The sequence below is a fragment of the Oncorhynchus mykiss genome, chromosome 25 (assembly GCF_057628025.1).
Source record: "Oncorhynchus mykiss isolate SJ-2025 chromosome 25, ASM5762802v1, whole genome shotgun sequence".
Classification (NCBI taxonomy): Eukaryota; Metazoa; Chordata; class Actinopteri; order Salmoniformes; family Salmonidae; genus Oncorhynchus; species Oncorhynchus mykiss.
In genome coordinates, this window is record NC_143046.1 from 59,791,182 (window position 1) to 59,809,543 (window position 18,362).

The following is an 18,362-nucleotide window of genomic DNA, read 5'->3' on the forward strand; positions in this document are numbered from 1 at the left end:
ATGTTGCTCCCTAAATAGATCATATGAATTGGGTTGCTACCCAGCACAGTAGAGTTGTGAAGATCACATCTGCTGTGAGATGCAACACATGCAAACCTCAAATCAATCAAATCACATGAGCCAAATACAACAGGTGTAGCCCTTACTGTGAAGTGCTTACTTACAAGCCCTTAACCAACAGTACAGTTCTTTGTTCAGAACATATGGAGATACTTATACTGTATGTGCACATTTAGGCCTATGTGAATTGCATATGATTTGATAGGCCTACTGCGTACAGTAATAGGGCATACTAGCTGACACATCTTCATCTACTGAAGGTCCTTCCCTGTACAACTTCTGTCACTCATGTATTCATACAGGTCATGTCTTCCTTTTGTCATACGGTGCCTTCAGAAAGTATTCAGACCACTTGACTTTTTCCACATTTTGTTACGTTACAGCCTTATTGAATTGATTAAATTCAATTTTTCCCTCATCAATTTACACACAACACCTTATAATGACAAAACAAAAACATATTTTTATACATTTTTGCAAATGTATTCAAAATAAAATACCGAATTACCTTATTTACATAAGTAATCCTTATGCCTAGAGACCTGAAATTGGGCTCAGATGTGTCCGGTTTCCATGGCTCGTCCTTGAGATGTTTCTACAACTTGATTGGAGTCCACCTGCGGTAAATTCAACTGATTGAACATCATTTGGAAAGGCACACACCTGTCTATATAAGGTCCCACAGTTGACAGTGCATGTCAGAGAAAAAAATCAAGGCATGAGGTCGAAGGAATTGTCCGACAGGATTTTGTCGAAGCACAGATCTGGGGAAGGGTACCAACAAATGTCTGCAGCATTTAAGGTCCCCAAAAACACAGTGGCCTCCATTATTCTTCAATGGAAGAAGTTTGGAACCAAGACTCCTCATAGAGCTGGCTGCTCGGCCAAACTGAGAAATCGGTGGAGAAAGGCCTTGATCAGGGAGGTGACCAAGAATCCGATGGTCACTCTGACAGAGCTCCAGAGTTCCTTTGTGGAGATGAGAGAACCTTCCATAAGGACAACCATCTCTGCAGCACTCCACCAGGTCTTTATGGTAGAGTGTCCAGACAGAAGCCACTCCTCAGTAAAAGTCACATGACAGCCCGCTTGGAGTTTGCCAAAAGGCACCTAAAGACTCTGAGACCATAAGTTAAAAGATTCTCTGGTCTGATGAAACCAAGATTGAACTTTTTGGCCTGAACGCCAATGTCGGGTCTAGAAGAAACCTGGCACCATCCCTACAGTGAAGCATGGGGGTGGCAGCATCATGCTGTGGGGTTGTTTTCAGCAGTAGGGACTGGGAGACTAGTCAGGATCGAGGAAAAGATTAATGGAGCAGAGAGATCCTTGATGAAAACAGAACGATTAGACAGAACGATCTACAGAAAGATTAGACAGAACGATTAGACCTCAGACTGGGGCGAACGTACACCTTCCAACAGGCCAACGACCCTAAGCACACTCATGTAAATGTGATTTTTACAGGGTTTTTAAACAGGTTTTGCTTTGTCATTATAGGGTATTGTGTGTAGATTTATGAAGGGGAAAAAAACATTTAATCCATTTTAGAATAAGGCTGTAACTTAACAAAATGTGGGAGAAATCAAGGGGTCTGTATACTTGCCAAAGGCACTGCAAATGGCACTGTTAAGACACTGTGGTCCTCATGTTGAAGAGACCGTGTTTGCTAATGGTGGAACCTCTAAATTTAACCAATGCAATCAGAAGACTGTGATGATGAAGGGGATACTATGAGTTGAAACCTGGTAGGGAAATTACATTGCTCTGGCAGCATGACATGTCAGGTGTAAGAAATATTGATGCAGAGTATAAACAGAAGTAGATCACTAGATGTACCATTTCAAAATGTATGTAAAGTAGCCAACAAGACAGGGACGATGACTACAATGAACTCTATTCCACATCATGTAACTCAAGCGAGCAGTAAAATCTGATTTAAAAAAACATAAAACTACATGTTATGGAACAACGCGGACTGTGAAGAGACACACACACACACACACAGGCACACACACATACGCACACACGCTCACACACGCACTCTACACAAACATACATTGTAATGTTGCAATATTGTTGTATTGTGGTATTATACATGTTGTATTGTCGACATGTAGTGGTATAGTAGTGGTGAAATAATATGTTCTATTATATACACATTTTTCTTGTTAATTTTCATTGGACCCCAGGAAGAGTGGCCTTGGCAGCAGCTAAGGGGGATCCTTAATAAATACAAATACAAAATGTCAGCAGGGACCATCAACTCGGAAGGTTTAAGAAATTCCAAGTGAAATAAACAGAATTTCCACGTGTAATACAATGCTATGACATCAATCAACGAGGAATGTGTATAATGTAAGTGTGATCGGCTGTCTCAACCGACAACAGACGTCATCGCTCTTCGGTTTAACTACATTTGTCTCTGGAATACGTCTGTTAGGACCTCAAAGGTCATTGTTTGTCTGCAAAGGAATGTGTCTGCAGAAAGCCGAGACAGACCAATTTGTACCACTACATGGGAAATAGGGAGTGGGACTTGTAAAAACTGCAACACTAATATTTGATTCTAGACCATTTCTTCCACATTCACGAGTCAAGTTTGATTGAAATATCCGTTCATTGAAATTCTGGTATTTTCTGGCGAGGTCATGTTTTCCTTGTTAAGATGGAAGAGCCTTGGGATCTCATTTTATAAGTGTCTGCAGGCGTGGTACATTGCCAAACTCCTTCGTGCTGAGGCACAGTTCCCAGCCCATATTTAGTCACGTTGGATTCATAGCGTGGATATATCAAACTCCCCAAATCCAAAAATTGATTTTTCCAAAGACTTTGGAGGGTCCCTGGAATCCCAGCAGCTGTTGGCACTAGTGTCTCAGGGAGTAGGAGCTATCTATTTACCATTGCTGACATTACAGGCCTAATAAGCAGTCTGCGAAGAACCCCTGGAGGAGCGCTGGCCCTGGCACTGGCAGAGTGGCAGTATCCACGCTATGAATACAGGCCTCACACAAACAACACCAATGCTAGAGAGGTCTGGGAAAGAGATCATATCCACTGGCTCAATCAGGCTCTCCAACTCAGTTTATATTTCATGGCATGTCCACACACGTTGTGGTCGAAATTTGGATTGTATGTACAGTATGTGGTGGAGCTGTAGCTAAACTTTGTTACTTTTTTAATGATCATTTGACCAGTATGTTGTGTCCCAACCTAAAGTGGTGGGACTCCCCCTAAGTCTGCTGCACGCACCGCAGATAAAACACAAGTGTTAATTTGCTGATCACGGCTATAGTGATGGGGATCATTTTTGCAACATGCAGGAATGGAATGTGGGGCTTAGAGGCCAGGTGGCTTTAGAATCCCCATTTGTCCGCTAAGAATCTACTTTAATCACAACAGTTGCAAACCATTACGCTGACATTTAGGGTCATCCTGTAAGAATCTGATAGAAATGTTTATAGAAAACACACTGTTGGAGGAAGTTAAGGGTATAGAGAAGGTCTTGTTATCATTACGCATTGGTGAGGTTGGAGTAATAGATCAATATCCTGATCCTGGTCTGTTTCAATCAACAGTGTCCAGCCTGTTATCTATCTAACCTCAGTTCCTTGTGAATGTTGGGCTTTTCACGGCTCAATCAGCTCATTACTACTGAATCAAAGTAATGCATGTCCCAGCTGACAGTATTACACAATACCCACGGAAATGTGGGAATAAGAAATGGTTTAATTAAACTGTGCTGGAGGAAAAATAATAGTGTTTGGAATCATAGGTGGAAGCCAAAGGAGCCAGAAGTTGGAGCTGAAGTGTTTATCCAAAGTTAAATGGAAGATGAACGCCAGAGAGCTAGGGAGAAGTGATACTTTTACTCTAAAAAGCTGTTGCATAGTTACGTAACTGGAAGTATGCATGCACTTCAATAACAAATGCAAGTGACACATTGAATGCCCTCAAGTTCATGTCCTGAGCAAGAGTTCAAAACATTATCCAGAGTTATGTTTTGACATTTATGGTAGAAGTATGAGCACTCAAGATATGGTCAGCATTGATTGTGTCTGATTCCCCTCTGACCTTTTACACCCTCTCTTAACTACTGGTAGCCAACTACTGGTGGCCGTCTACTGTAGGCCAACTACTGTAGGCCAACTACTGTAGGCCAACTTCATTTTCCACTACCACTCATGTTCGCACGGCAACGCTGATCACTATTTGCGTGTGTTAGAAGTGTTGGTCAGAAGGTGCGAGGGGGGAGGGGGGTGTGTGCAAATGATAGTCCCACTAATCCCAAACCAGATGGGATGGCGTATAGCTGCAGAATGCTGTGGTAGCCATGCTGGTTAAGTGTGCCTTGAAATTTAAACAAATCACATACAGTGTCACCAGCAAAGCATCCCCACACCATCACACCTCCTCCTTCTTTATTAGTGGTTTCTTTGCAGCAATTTGACCATGAAGGTCTGATTCACGCAGTCTCCTCTGAACAGTTGATGTTGAGATGTGTCTGTTACTTGAACTCTGTGAAGCATTTATTTGGCCTGTAATTTCTGAGGCTGGTAACTCTAATGAACTTGTCCTCTGCAGTAGATGTAACTCTGGGTCTTCCTTTCCTGTGGTGGTCCTCATGAGAGACAGTCCTCATCATAGCGCTTGATGGTTTTTGTGACTGCACTTGAAGAAACTTTCAAAGTTCTTGAAATGTTCCGTATTGACTGACCTTCATGTCTTAAAGTAATGATGGACAGTTGTTTCTCTTTTCTTATTCGAGATGTTCTTGCCATAATTGTCACACCCTGATCTGTTTCACCTGTCTTTGTGCTTGTCTCCACCCCCCTCCAGGTGTCTCCCATCTCCCCCCATTACTCCCTGTGTATTTATACCTACGTTTTCTGTTTCTCTGTTGCCAGTATGCCTTGTCCCGTCAAGTCCTACCAGCTTGTTCCTGTAATTGCTGGCTCTTGTTATTGTGTTACCTAGTCTTCCCAGTTCTGACATTTCTGCCTGTCCTGACCCTAATCCTGCCTGCCGTCCTGTACCTGCCTGACTCTGATTTGGATTACGACTCTTTTCCTGCTTCGACTTACCTTTTGCCTGCACCTTGTACTATAATAAACTCTGAGACTCGTACTATCCACCTCCTGTGTCTGCATCTGGGTCTTAGCCTGAGCCTTGATAATGATATGGACTTGGTCTTTTACCAAATAGGGCTATCTTCTGTATACCACCCCTACCTTGTCACAACACAACTGATTGGCTCAAACGCATTAAGAAGGAAAGAAATTCCACAAATGAACTTTTAACAAGGCACCACCTTTTAATTGAAATGCATTCCAGGTGACTACTTCATGAAGCTGGTTGAGAGAATGCAGAGAGTGTGCAAAGCTGTCATCAAGGCAAAGTGTGGCTACACTTTTTTTTGTCACATGGGATGATGCTGGAGAGACGAAGCAGGTACGGGGAGTCAAACATTTAATATAGAACAGACATGGAACGAGACAGGAGCAGCGTCAGCAAACGAGTAACACAAACAAAAAACAATTAATACAGCAGTGGGGAACAGAGCAGGGAACTGACAAATATGGGAGAGGAAATAAACAGGTGATGAATGAGTCCAGGTGAGTCCAATATCGCTGACGCGCGTGACGAGGGGAAGCAGGTGTGCGTAATGGACGATAGGAGTGTGTGATGCAGGACAGCCTGGCGCCCTCAAGCGCCAGGGGAGGGAAGAGCGAGAGCAGACGTGACATTTTTGGTGTCTACTTGATTCCATACGTGTTATTTCATAGTTTTGATGTCTTCACTATTCTTCTACAATGTAGAAAATAGTAAAAATAAAGAAAAACCCTTTAATGAGTAGGTGTGTCCAAACTTTTGACTGGTACTGTACATACAGTCATTGGTGCAGGCCTGATTTGCTCCCAGTCTCGTAACTTTCCTATTGAACATCTTGTTTTCATCAAGGTTACAACGAGTTAGACTGTTCTTTCTTGATGTTCACAGTCCCACTGTAGTGCTGTTCTGGTGCCGGGTTGCGTTGTTTCAAAGGTCCCAGGGAGGTGGTTAAGATCTGCAGTCTGCAGACGGAAGCGGGTCGCACATCTAATTGAACCTCTAACTGATCTCAGAGCAGAGACAGCAGTGGAGCGGTTGAGGGAAGAGAGAATGAGTGTCAGTTCTGTGATCTCACTCAGCTCAGGACGGCTCAGAGCATGAGTCATGGGTCAGGGGTCGTATGACATCACCTGGGAGGTACAGGGGATTTGTTCCTTATCTGTGAATAATTACAAGTACTGATGTCATACTGTATCAGAACTTGATTACAGAAAGAACACTCTCTCAATATCAGGGGCCTGTAGTTGTTCCATTAATCACAACTCCTTCAGGGGCAAGGAGAGAAGCTCTATGAAGTTTAAAAGAGTTTTAACACACACAAGTTTTAACGCACACGCATACAGACACATGCACTGATTACCTATTTTGTGTGCAGTGCACTTGACCCCAATGGACACAGAGATGACTCAACAGAACATGAATGCAATGTAACTCTAAAGATGACCCTACTGGTCTTACTGCATAATATGATGCATATGCCAACATAGTTTATAGGCCTGTATTTCTTTTTGAGTTGGATCCCAGATGTTGTTCTGATTTGCATGACAAAACAGGCCAAACACCCAGGGGTGTTGCATATTTTCCAGTGTCCTCCCATCCAAAGTGTCACCACCCAGCATGAGATACGGCCTCTGTGAAAGAACAGGGCATGTCAGAAACACACACACCCTGTTGAGTGATTTTGCATGTTGAATATTTGGCTGAGCTCGTATAGATTAGAGAAATGACAGATGAAGGACATGCTGCCTTGGAGTATTGTTTTGGTTGACTTTACACCTGATAATCTCATGTACAGACTACATAAACATAAATGATACCATAGATCTGTCTTTTTATACTATCTGCACTGATAGCTGAAGAGCAGCAATAGTTCCAGCGCTTGGGTTTTTCGTCACTGGTTATATGAATAAATCCCGATTTCGCAGGTGTATAGATTCTGAAGAATTACGGAAGGGGAGAGGGCCTTCGGCCTATAGACTTTACCCGTAACTTGTAAAGAGTGAGGGTGGAGTGCCTCGTTCCGGTTCCACTCCTGGTTGCAGCATCTCTTCATCTCTTCTCTTAACATGTATGGGCGCAGAACTTCATAGAGCAGCTGACCAATTACATGAGACTTTAGCTCTGGGTTAACCGAGATATTACACCTGATAATACAGTACACTTCCTCATGTAGCTCTAATTCAGCCTGTTTGCCTCCTGTCATTGAATAGAAGTGGGTGAGAAAGGCAGAGGAAGGGGAGGGGGGGGTATGAAGATGAGTTTTAAAGGCCAAGGCCCTTAAACTAAAGTGATGTGTCTACAATCGGAGTAGAATGTAGTCCAGGATCTCTCTCTCTCTCTCTCTCTCGCTCTCTCTCTCTCTCTCTCTCTCTCTAAGTTTGCACTGATTCTGTTGACATTAAGTTAATTGATTATTTAGTTGACATGTTCCTTCATTTGTATTCATTGCTGCACAGGTAGAGCAAAGCACAGGATTAAAATATGATTTCCTCTGTTATTTTTCTCTGCACGGGTAGAGGATGAGATCCAAGAGCAGTGGGGTGGAAAGCCCAGCCAATGGAGTACTGAGGGTTCCCCAGGCAATGCATGACATAAACCAAGAAGAGGAAGTAAATCTGCATGCACCTATAAAGAGCCTAAAGGTCAAAGTTCAACCAAACAATGAGGAAGTGGAGGGGTTGGTGGTCTCTGACATAGAGAAGTCAACTGAGGACAGCTCAGGGACTAGTGACCAAAGACTGGGAATCATCAACTTTACTAAAGAGGACCTTCTGAGGCTGCTAGGTGTCATGGAATGTGAGGTTCAGGTGAGTCTCACTCATGTTGATAAACTACCATACGCTCATATTGTACATAGATTTATAGCTAACTGTGGGTTGGACCACAAATCTTGTCAGCTGGGATGTTGTTTACTTGTATTATCCACTAGGTGGAACGTATTGCCATGATTTTATTGTAAACCCTCACAATACTATAGTCCAAAATTACAATTTATTTACAATTTCTCTACATTACAGCTCTCTCTAGTGGCTGATGTTGGTACTAACACAGAGAAAACCTGTCTAAATGCTGTTTTATAACATGCAATTAAGGACTTGGAAGAGTTGTCCTTTGGTGGGCTAAAGGAGATCCTAATAAACAATTGCACGTTTTTCCCAGAGTACTAACATTGTTTGTTTTTTATTGGTGCAACCCCCAGGCGATGGAGGATGTTATCTGTGTGCTGAAGACTGAGAAGACACGGAAGACTCTGGAGTCCCACTATGGTTCTGCAGTTCCTACCACGGCCCTCCAGGCCTTACAGAGAGACAGCCTTCTCACCACCATCCGGATACACAATGACAATGTCTACCCGAGGCCAATGGCTGAAGTTAGTCACCTACTAACAGATACTTATTAACCTTAGGAAGTGCTTATACTGTAACATTTATTGACTGTAGTATTGTTTTTTTCTTTCTTCAAACAGACAAATCTGGTTGAAGATTATTATTTATTTCATATTTTTTTTGCATTATTCTAACAATTTCTTAGTTTTAAAGTTAGGATGCATAGGTCAGCAAGACTTAAGTGCAGTGGCTGACTCTCAGAGTAACAGTCTCATAAGATTCTGTGTTGTGTGTGTGTCTCAGCTGGATCATCTACAGGAGAAACACAAGGACACGTACCGGCGCATGCTGGAACAGCTTCTATTGGTTGAGAAGTGTCACCGGCGCACCGTGCACGAGCTGGACAATGAGAAACGCAAACACACTGACTACATGAGCAAGAGTGACAACTTCACTAACCTACTGGAGCAGGAGAGAGAGAGGTGAGAGGATGAGAAAAGGGGATGGGCTCTGTAGACAGGATATTGGCTTAAATTCCCGCAAGTCAAATGTATGCACGCATGATTGTAATTCGCTTTGGATAAAAGCGTCAGCCAAATGGCCTATATTATTATATATAAGTACATTTTTGGGGGGACCCAAAACTGAAAGAATGGAAGTAAGAAAAGGTTTTAGGCATAAGGGGCAGCAGGTAGCCTAGTGGTTAGAGTGTTGGCCTAGTAACCGAAAGGTTGCAAGATCGAATCCCTGAGCTGACAAGGTAAAAACTCTGTCGTTCTGCCCCTGAATAAGGCAGTTAGCCCGCTGATCCTAGGCTGTCATTGAAAATAAGAATTTATTCTTATCTGACTTGCCTTGTTAAATAAAGGTAAAAAAACAGAGTTAGTGATGAGGCAACATTGCCCATCACCAAGGGATCAAACATGCATGAGAGAGAGAGAGTCCCCATCCCTGTGAGACCTGCTAGCTGATTAAACTACTCACACAGAGGGATGAGTGAGTTCATCTGACCAGTGTGAGCTAGGCAGTACCTCACCATGACCCAACTCTGTGACTCCCATTGACACTGATCATCATGGTCTATACTGTATGACACCTATCGTATGGTCAGGACCTGTAAAGACAGAGGGCCAGCTCACTTTAGCAGACTTGTTGCTTCCCAGTGCAGCGACTTGCTCAATGGACGCATGGAAAACCTGAAAGCCCATAAATCCACGCAGTTCCTTTGGCTCCAGCAGCAGTATAAAGGGCCCTTGCACAGTGTTAACTGTTCTCTTGTGCTAAGGGTTACTGTGCAGTACCAGCCGCCTCTGGACACGGACCATTTACTCAGGTTTATAAATGATGTGCTAGAACTAAGCTGTGTTTTTGCGTGAGTGTGTGTGTGTGCAAGTGTGCACTGTATACAGTCAACCTGTGTGCGTGCACGTGTGTGTGCGTGCACCAGTGTGTGTATATGTTCCCCACACCAAGTCATCTGCAGGCCACAGGCCAGAGTGGATCCCCAGCTGCGTTTCATAAGCTATAAAACATCAAACAGCATCTCCAAGACCACTGTACTCTCACTGCTCCACAGACCCTTTCACAGCCCTTTCTCCTTCGCTTCTATTGGACAACTCAGGAGACATACCGTGAAGGCTACATCACTGTCAGAAGAGCCGCCATCAGACAGTGGAAGAAGCCCCAGAGAAGGAGGGATAAAGAGGAGAAAAGGAGATGGCGATGAAGTACTTACTGTACATTGATTGTGTTCATTACAACGGACTTGAACCTGACATTTGCCCATGTTGTGTTTGATTGACACCTGACTGAGGTTGACCCTAAGCATGCATAACCCCAGACAACAGGTTCCATTCTCAGTTGGAGAGAGATAACAACCCCAGGATCTCCCTTTAATGAACCTTCAGACGGTCTGATGAAAGCCTTACTGTAAGGCCCTTACACATTAACCACCCTTAGGGAAGCAGATAAAGTCAGCGGGGGGGCTTCATCGGGTACTAGCTACAGTGCCTTGTGAAAGTATTCGGCCCCCTTGAACTTTGCGACCTTTTGCCACATTTCAGGCTTCAAACATAAAGATATAAAACTGTATTTTTTTGTGAAGAATCAACATCAAGTGGGACACAATCATGAAGTGGAACGACATTTATTGGATATTTCTAACTTTTTTAACAAATCAAAAACTGAAAAATTGGGCGTGCTAAATTATTCAGCCCCCTTAAGTTAATACTTTGTAGCGCCACCTTTTGCTGCGATTACAGCTGTAAGTCGCTTGGGGTATGTCTCTATCAGTTTTGCACATCGAGAGACTAAAATTATTTCCCATTCCTGCTTGCAAAACAGCTCGAGCTCAGTGAGGTTGGATGGAGAGCATTTGTGAACAGCAGTTTTCAGTTCTTTCAACAGATTCTCGATTGGATTCAGGTCTGGACTTTGACTTGGCCATTCTAACACCTGGATATGTTTATTTTTGAACCATTCCATTGTAGATTTTGCTTTATGTTTTGGATCATTGTCTTGTTGGAAGACAAATCTCCGTCCCAGTCTCAGGTCTTTTGCAGACTCCATCAGGTTTTCTTCCAGAATGGTCCTGTATTTGGCTCCATCCATCTTCCCATCAATGTTAACCATCTTCCCTGTCCCTGCTGAAGAAAAGCAAGCCCAAACCATGATGCTGCCACCACCATGTTTGACAGTGGGCATGGTGTGTTCAGGGTGATGAGCTGTGTTGCTTTTACGCCAAACATAACGTTTTGCATTGTTGCCAAAAAGTTCAATTTTGGTTTCATCTGACCAGAGCACCTTCTTCCACATGTTTGGTGTGTCTCCCAGGTGGCTTGTGGCAAACTTTAAACGACACTTTTTATGGATATCTTTAAGAAATGGCCACTCTTCCATAAAGGCCAGATTTGTGCAATATACAACTGATTGTTGTCCTATGGACAGAGTCTCCCACCTCAGCTGTAGATCTCTGCAGTTCATCCAGAGTGATCATGGGCCTCTTGGCTGCATCTCTGATCAGTCTTCTCCTTGTATGAGCTGAAAGTTTAGAGGGACGGCCAGGTCTTGGTAGATTTGCAGTGGTCTGATACTCCTTCCATTTCAATATTATCGCTTGCACAGTGCTCCTTGGGATGTTTAAAGCTTGGGAAATATTTTTGTATCCAAATCCGGCTTTAAACTTCTTCACAACAGTATCTCGGACCTGCCTGGTGTGTTCCTTGTTCTTCATGATGCTCTCTGCGCTTTTAACGGACCTCTGAGACTATCACAGTGCAGGTGCATTTATACGGAGACTTGATTACACACAGGTGGATTGTATTTATCATCATTAGTCATTTAGGTCAACATTGGATCATTCAGAGATCCTCACTGAACTTCTGGAGAGAGTTTGCTGCACTGAAAGTAAAGGGGCTGAATAATTTTGCACGCCCAATTTTTCAGTTTTTGATTTGTTAAAAAAGTTTGAAATATCCAATAAATGTCGTTCCACTTCATGATTGTGTCCCACTTGTTGTTGATTCTTCACAAAAAAATACAGTTTTATATCTTTATGTTTGAAGCCTGAAATGTGGCAAAAGGTCGCAAAGTTCAAGGGGGCCGAATACTTTCGCAAGGCACTGTATGTACAATTTGCACAGTATGAGTGAACAGAGACTTTCATTCTAAAAGCATGGAAGGCGTATATGAGGTTTACAGGTTTCACTAGGTAGGTCTACTGTATCTCCAGTTTATCTTACAGTAGGTGTTAGCGGTGACCTCCTCTGCCAGGTTGTTTCGCTGTCCTGGTTGGCCAGTGTTCAGCCTGCTCTCCACAACCTCCTCTTAGTGCCAACAGCTGTGTGTTTTAACTCTCCTATCAGCACTGGCTGAGCCCACATTCCCCTGGCCTTGAGTCACACACACTCCCATGCCAGGTAGAGGGTCATCACTGTTTTGATGTTTCTGTCTGTCAGTGTGAAGTGGGAGGAATGTCCATCCATCTCACACCTGTTCATTCAGATATCTCACTAAATTGTGTGAGTGTGAAAGGAGAAAAACGAAAACACCTATCGGGTCATACACCAGACTACTGAAGGAATTTGGAGAGAAGGGGTTACGAACTATACTCACGACATATAGCCAACAGCCCTAATCACTCACTTTATTTGGCATAGAAAAGTATGTGCATGATTAAAGGAAGAAATATCTCAGATTCTCGAGTGTTATCTTTATATAAAACCACAGATTTTCAGTGATACAGTGCACTATATTTACACTCACTCTATTACACATATAGTATGTTGTGAATGAAGAAATAGAAGCCAGTTGCTGTGGTTGACACAAGTATTCATAAGATAGGCATTTAATACCACTAGCCGCCATTGTGATCAAAACGACACCGCCTTGTGTTCCACACATTGGGTGCTCTAAAATTAAAGTAGCTCAACCTTACTTAGCCTCGCTTCTAGTGCCCTTCTGTTAACACAATGCCAATGAGAAGTGTGCCCAATCCCAAATCAATCCCTAGACCATACGGCATATTCACCTGTGGATATCTGAGAGGATTTGATAGGTATAAGCAATTTACTAAGACCCATCAAGTCCTCTCCGATATCCACAAGTGCATAGGGCCTAGGGTCTAGGGGTTGATTTGGGATTGGGCCATACTGTATAGATCCTGCTGAGCACTTACTGTAATGCTTTTCCCCCTCAAGAGCAGGGATTACAGTCGAAGGCTTTGTTTTGACAGGCAGCGTCAGCTTCAATCCACAGGCCCCTGACACATACAGGCTGTTGCGCCTCCAACTACATTCCTCAGGGAAACACAGGATGATTGAAATGTTGTTCCACCGTGAAAATCTGTTTTCTTAAGGACCCACTGTTGATTGCTCCTGAAGAAGTGGTCAAGCGAGTTCAGGAGTTTGCCCTGTTTAGGTTGTGAGGACAAATGCTATAGTATATCCACCAATTTTTCACATTTGTGTTTTTCATCAGAAATGATGGCATATGGGTACCTTCATGTGTGTGTAAAATATGACTGTTCTCAGATTTCTTATTAATAGAAGTTAGATGTATGTGAAAATGTATATTTTTTTGTCCGAGGCTTTATATCCATTGTTTAGCTGGAATTGAATGTTCGTATCTAGTAGTTTATTTAACTGTGTTATGTGGTTGTCTCTCCTACTGTAGCTATCTTTAGATGAATGCACTTACTGTAAGTCACTCTGGATAAGAGCATCTGCTAAATGACTCAAATGTCCAATGTAAATGTGTTAAATACAGATCTCATTCTTTTTCAACATGGTTTAAATATTGAGGTCACAAATCTATCATTTGTACAGGTATTTATTAAACATTTAGTTATTTGTTACATTTGAATGTAAAACCTAGCAGTACTACTTATTTATCTGAGAGCGAGGCGGATATATAGCATTTTAAGAAGAAAAAAAAACATGATTATTTGTCTCTCTGAAATGAAACCATCAAGTGATAGATTTTAAAGAAATAACAAAATCAAATGTCTGTCATTGAACATGCCCTGATTACATATTTGAAAAAACACACCAATCTCTTTCATAAAGTCTTATGAAATTAAATTGACCAACTTGACCAATCTAATTGACCAACTTTTCTGAAAATGGATATATAGCTTTTTTGGAAAGAAACTCTTCAATTCCATATAGACCAAGTCATTATTAAAGTTACAATCACTTGGAAAGTAACTGGACACCTACCATCCTGAATCTATGACCAAACAGAGCTGATACCATTCCACCCATGTTTCCTTACACACTAGCAGGCTGTGTGGTACATAACTCATCATGCTGGTGAACTAACTTCATTAAAGTATAGTCTGGTTGTTAAAAGGTCAATGCTGCTCCTTGTTGGAGTCTAACTTGGCCTTAGATCATATAAAGGGGCTCCTGAGGACATTGTTACACCTCTGATTGGTCTGGCAGGGTCTCTAGTAGCCTTTTTTTTACCACAGTTACTCCCTCTTGACTGACTGGGTCTCCAGGGAGATAGGAGCACTATTTTACACCTGAAGGTCAGGTGTGACTTCTCTCCCATGTGACCTCGCTGCTGTAGGCCCCATTGACAGTGACATCATGCCTGTGACCTTTGCTTGAGGGTAATTTTAGAGTGCTGATTGCTTAGGTGTCAATAATTTATGAACGTGTAAATACAGTATGTATGAAGATCAAGTGGAGGCTGGGTGACCCTCTGTACAGTAGCCAGCCATGGTGGTAATCTGACTTTGCAGCGGGTTTTGAGGGGAACAGATGCTCATAAACTCACAGCATAAACTAAGGATCTTCACTACTGTAATCTTGAATTCAACGCATCCTCTGTATTGAGGTCAACTATGATCCGCTGTTTAAGGGATAGTGAATTACATTGCCCTTAATTGTGTTTGTTGTGGTGAAGATAGACGTTTGTTTGTCTGTAAGGTTTAGAGTACTAGGCCTACTGTCTATATCCCAGGGATCATCAGCTAGATGCAGCCATGTTTTTTTTCTTGAGCAGATGATCGGGGGCCAGAATATAATTACAAATAATTTGTAGCCTGCAAATTGAAGCCCAAACAGATATAATATTTGACTAAAACAATCATTTCCAACCTGGCTACATTTGCATACAATTTGTATACGATCACGTGTCTCTTTATTATGCGTGGGAATATTTGGCAACAGATTTAGAAAATTAAGATCACTTGGGCCTGATTTCCTGGTTTTTTTTTATGGTGTCTTTTATGTGCACCCCCCAAAAAATCCCCAAAAGAAATACAATTGCTCAGAAAATTTGGCGTCTGGAATAAAACCGCCCGTGTGCCAAATTCAGTTGGGGAACCATGCTCTGTACTGATCCACTTGGTCACCATATCGTTCAGCACCTCAGAAAAGCATTTTCAGGGTTCCTGTCTGTCTGTACATCTGACTCGTTACAGAGTCTCCTCCAGGGAGCGGAACTGGCTCATCCCTATCTGTTTTCCCCATTATACGCCAGTTTACACCGAGCAGACCACTGATCCACTTCTCCCAAGGTGACACTACAGCAGACAGACTCACCGTCCTCTCTCCTATACCACTGAGTTTATAGCTTCCCGTCTGACCAGATCATTTCCTGTCTATAGGGAGGGGTATTAGGAGATTGACCACAGGCTACCCACATAAAATATTAAATACTAGAGTACTTACTCTAGATTTCTATAAAATTCTGTAGTAAACTGCAATATACTGTAGAATCCTGTATTCCACACTGTAGTGTCCTTTGATAGTTTAGTGCTTACTATAGACTTTTGTAGTATACTGTAGAATTCTATACTATACACTGTAGTATCCCTCGATTGATTAGAGCTTACTAAAGAATTTTGTGGAAATACTGGAGTATACTGGGGCCTCCCGAGTGGCACAGCAGTCTAAGGCACTACATTGCAGTGCTTGAGGTGTCACTCCAGTTTTATTATAATAATAACACTGGAGAATTCTATACTAGACACTGTAATATCCCTCGATCGTGTAGTGCTTACTATAGAATGTTGTAGTATACTGGAGAATTCTATACTAGACACTGTAATATCCCTCGATTGTGTAGTGCTTACTATAGAATGTTGTAGTATACTGGAGAATTCTATACTAGACACTGTAATATCCCTTGATCTTGTAGTGATTACTATAGAATGTTGTAGTATACTGGAGAATTCTATACTAGACACTGTAATATCCCTCGATCGTGTAGTGCTTACTATAGAATGTTGAAGTATACTGGATAATTTTATACTAGACACTGTAATATCCCTAGATCTTGTAATACTTACTATAATATTTTGTGCTGTAGAATACTATACACTAGTATCCTTGACCATGTAGTGCTTACATTAAAATGTTGTAGTGTACTGTGTAGAATACTATACTAGAGAATTGGGTTGTCTGTGTAAACGCAGCTATGTTTGAAACAGGACCACAATGGAAATACACTGAACAAAAATATAAACACAGCATGTAAAGTGTTGGTCCTATTTCATGAGCTGAAATAAAAGATCCCAGAAATATTCCATATGCACAAAAATATTATTTCACAAATTGTGTTTAGATCCTTGTTAATGAGCATTTCTCCTTTGGTGTGGTGTGACAGGTGTGACATATCAAGAAGCTGATAAAAAAAACATGATCATTACACAGGTTTACCTTGTGCTGGGGACAATAAAAGGCCACTCTTAAATGTGCAGTCTTGTCATACAATAATGCCACACGTCTCAAGTTGAGGGAGCGTACAATTGGCATACTGACTGCAGGAATGTCCACCAGAGCTGTTGCCAGATAATTTAATGATCATTTCTCTAAGCCGCCTCCAACCGGAGTACGTCCAACCGGCCTCACAACCGCAGACCACGTGTACTTGTTGTTGCGTTGTGTGTGCAAGCGGTTTGCTGATATCAACGTTTTGAACAGAGTGCCCCATGGTGGCGGTGGGGATACAGTATGGGCATGCATAAACTACGGACAAAGAACATTTAGCGCGCACCGCTAACTAAGCTAGCCGTTTCACATCCGTTACACATAAGTCATGGTAAAATGTGTAGAACCGGAAAAAAACCTGCTTAAAACTTTCTCTGGTAGAATTGCAGGAAATTAACTTTAAAATGTGCATTTTTCTCTCCGCCGTCAACCAAATCTCGCTTAGGGCCACCAAAAGGCTAAAGCCGGCCCTGACAATATACTACAACAATGTCCACAAAAAAATGACATTGAATACTACAGTAAAGTGTGCAAAAACACTACAGTAAATACTAAAGTATATTGCAGTCATGTCTGCAAAAACACGTCAGTGAATACTATAGTATACTACAGTCATGCATGCAAAAATATTGAATACTATAGTACAGTCAAGTCTGCAAAAACACTATAGTGAATACTATAGCATTCTACAGTCATGTCCGCAAGAAGACAACAGTGAATACCACAGTAAAGTCTGCAGAAACAATGTACTATAGTGTATAAATATAGTAATACTACAGTATTTTGACCATAGTATACCATAGTATTTTTTTCATGTGGGTACTTTGCATTGTTTTCCATGAACATAATTTGGCTTAGCCAAAACAGCGCTGTCTCTATAGAAACCACCTTAATTAATATAAGAAGTAACTTCAATAATGGAGACATGACTGAGTAAGATGTACTGTGTGTCTGAATTACTTGTGTAAATAGGCTATTGTGACAGCCTGTGTGAAGGAGCCCTTTCCCTTGAAACAAGCCCCGCAATGCCTGTAAGTGAACACAAAAAAGGGGGAAACAAATTGAGGAGGAGTGTAAAGAACGCCAGGGTCCCTCCTACCCTCTGGCCAGGGTCCCTCCCACCCTCTCACAGTCCAAACCAGAGCCCCACAGAGCTCTGCCTGCCGAATATGAGCGAGGTGACTAGCTGAAGGTCCGGTGCTACACACCATTTTTATTCACCTTTCATTGTGTCCTGATGACAGGCTTGGAATGTGGAGTGTAAAAGGGGGTCTATGCCAACTCTGAACTTGGAGTGGATCATCTACTATGGCAAACATGTTAGACATGGACTCTCCTGTAATGCATCAAGAATAGTGGGTACGTTTTGAATGGTGTCTAAGTTGTTTAGAGTTCAGCTGTTTCTGCTGACATGATATGTACTGTCATCGGAACGTGTTTCTCGCTTGATATTGCAGCTCAGTGTGAGATGTACTGTATTTTTATATAAAGTGTGCACTTCAGGCAAAAGATGGAATGTTCCCAAGACAACTATGCATTCAGTGTATTTTGTATGTAACTTGTTACTGGCTTTCTCTGTCTGCTGAGATTCCTCATATGGACATGCACAGCAGAAAAAGAAGCAGAGAGAAAAAGAGATTGC

The 18,362-nt window shown here is 42.1% G+C and overlaps 1 protein-coding gene across 2 annotated transcripts in view; it reads left to right on the forward strand.

The window, feature by feature from the left end:
* The window catches only part of LOC110505388 (filamin-A-interacting protein 1), a 29,965-nt gene that overhangs the window by 6,749 nt on the left and 4,854 nt on the right, over window positions 1–18,362 (forward strand). Inside the window, exons 2-4 of one of the 2 annotated variants that reach the window (XM_021584571.3) lie at window positions 7,689–7,979; window positions 8,372–8,542; window positions 8,802–8,980. In XM_021584571.3, coding sequence (XP_021440246.3) covers window positions 7,692–7,979; window positions 8,372–8,542; window positions 8,802–8,980 — 638 coding nt within the window. In that variant the 5' untranslated portion in view covers window positions 7,689–7,691. Of the gene's footprint in view, window positions 1–7,688; window positions 7,980–8,371; window positions 8,543–8,801; window positions 8,981–17,805; window positions 18,080–18,362 lie in introns of those variants that run through there. The other variant, XM_090220657.1, reaches the window with a different exon arrangement.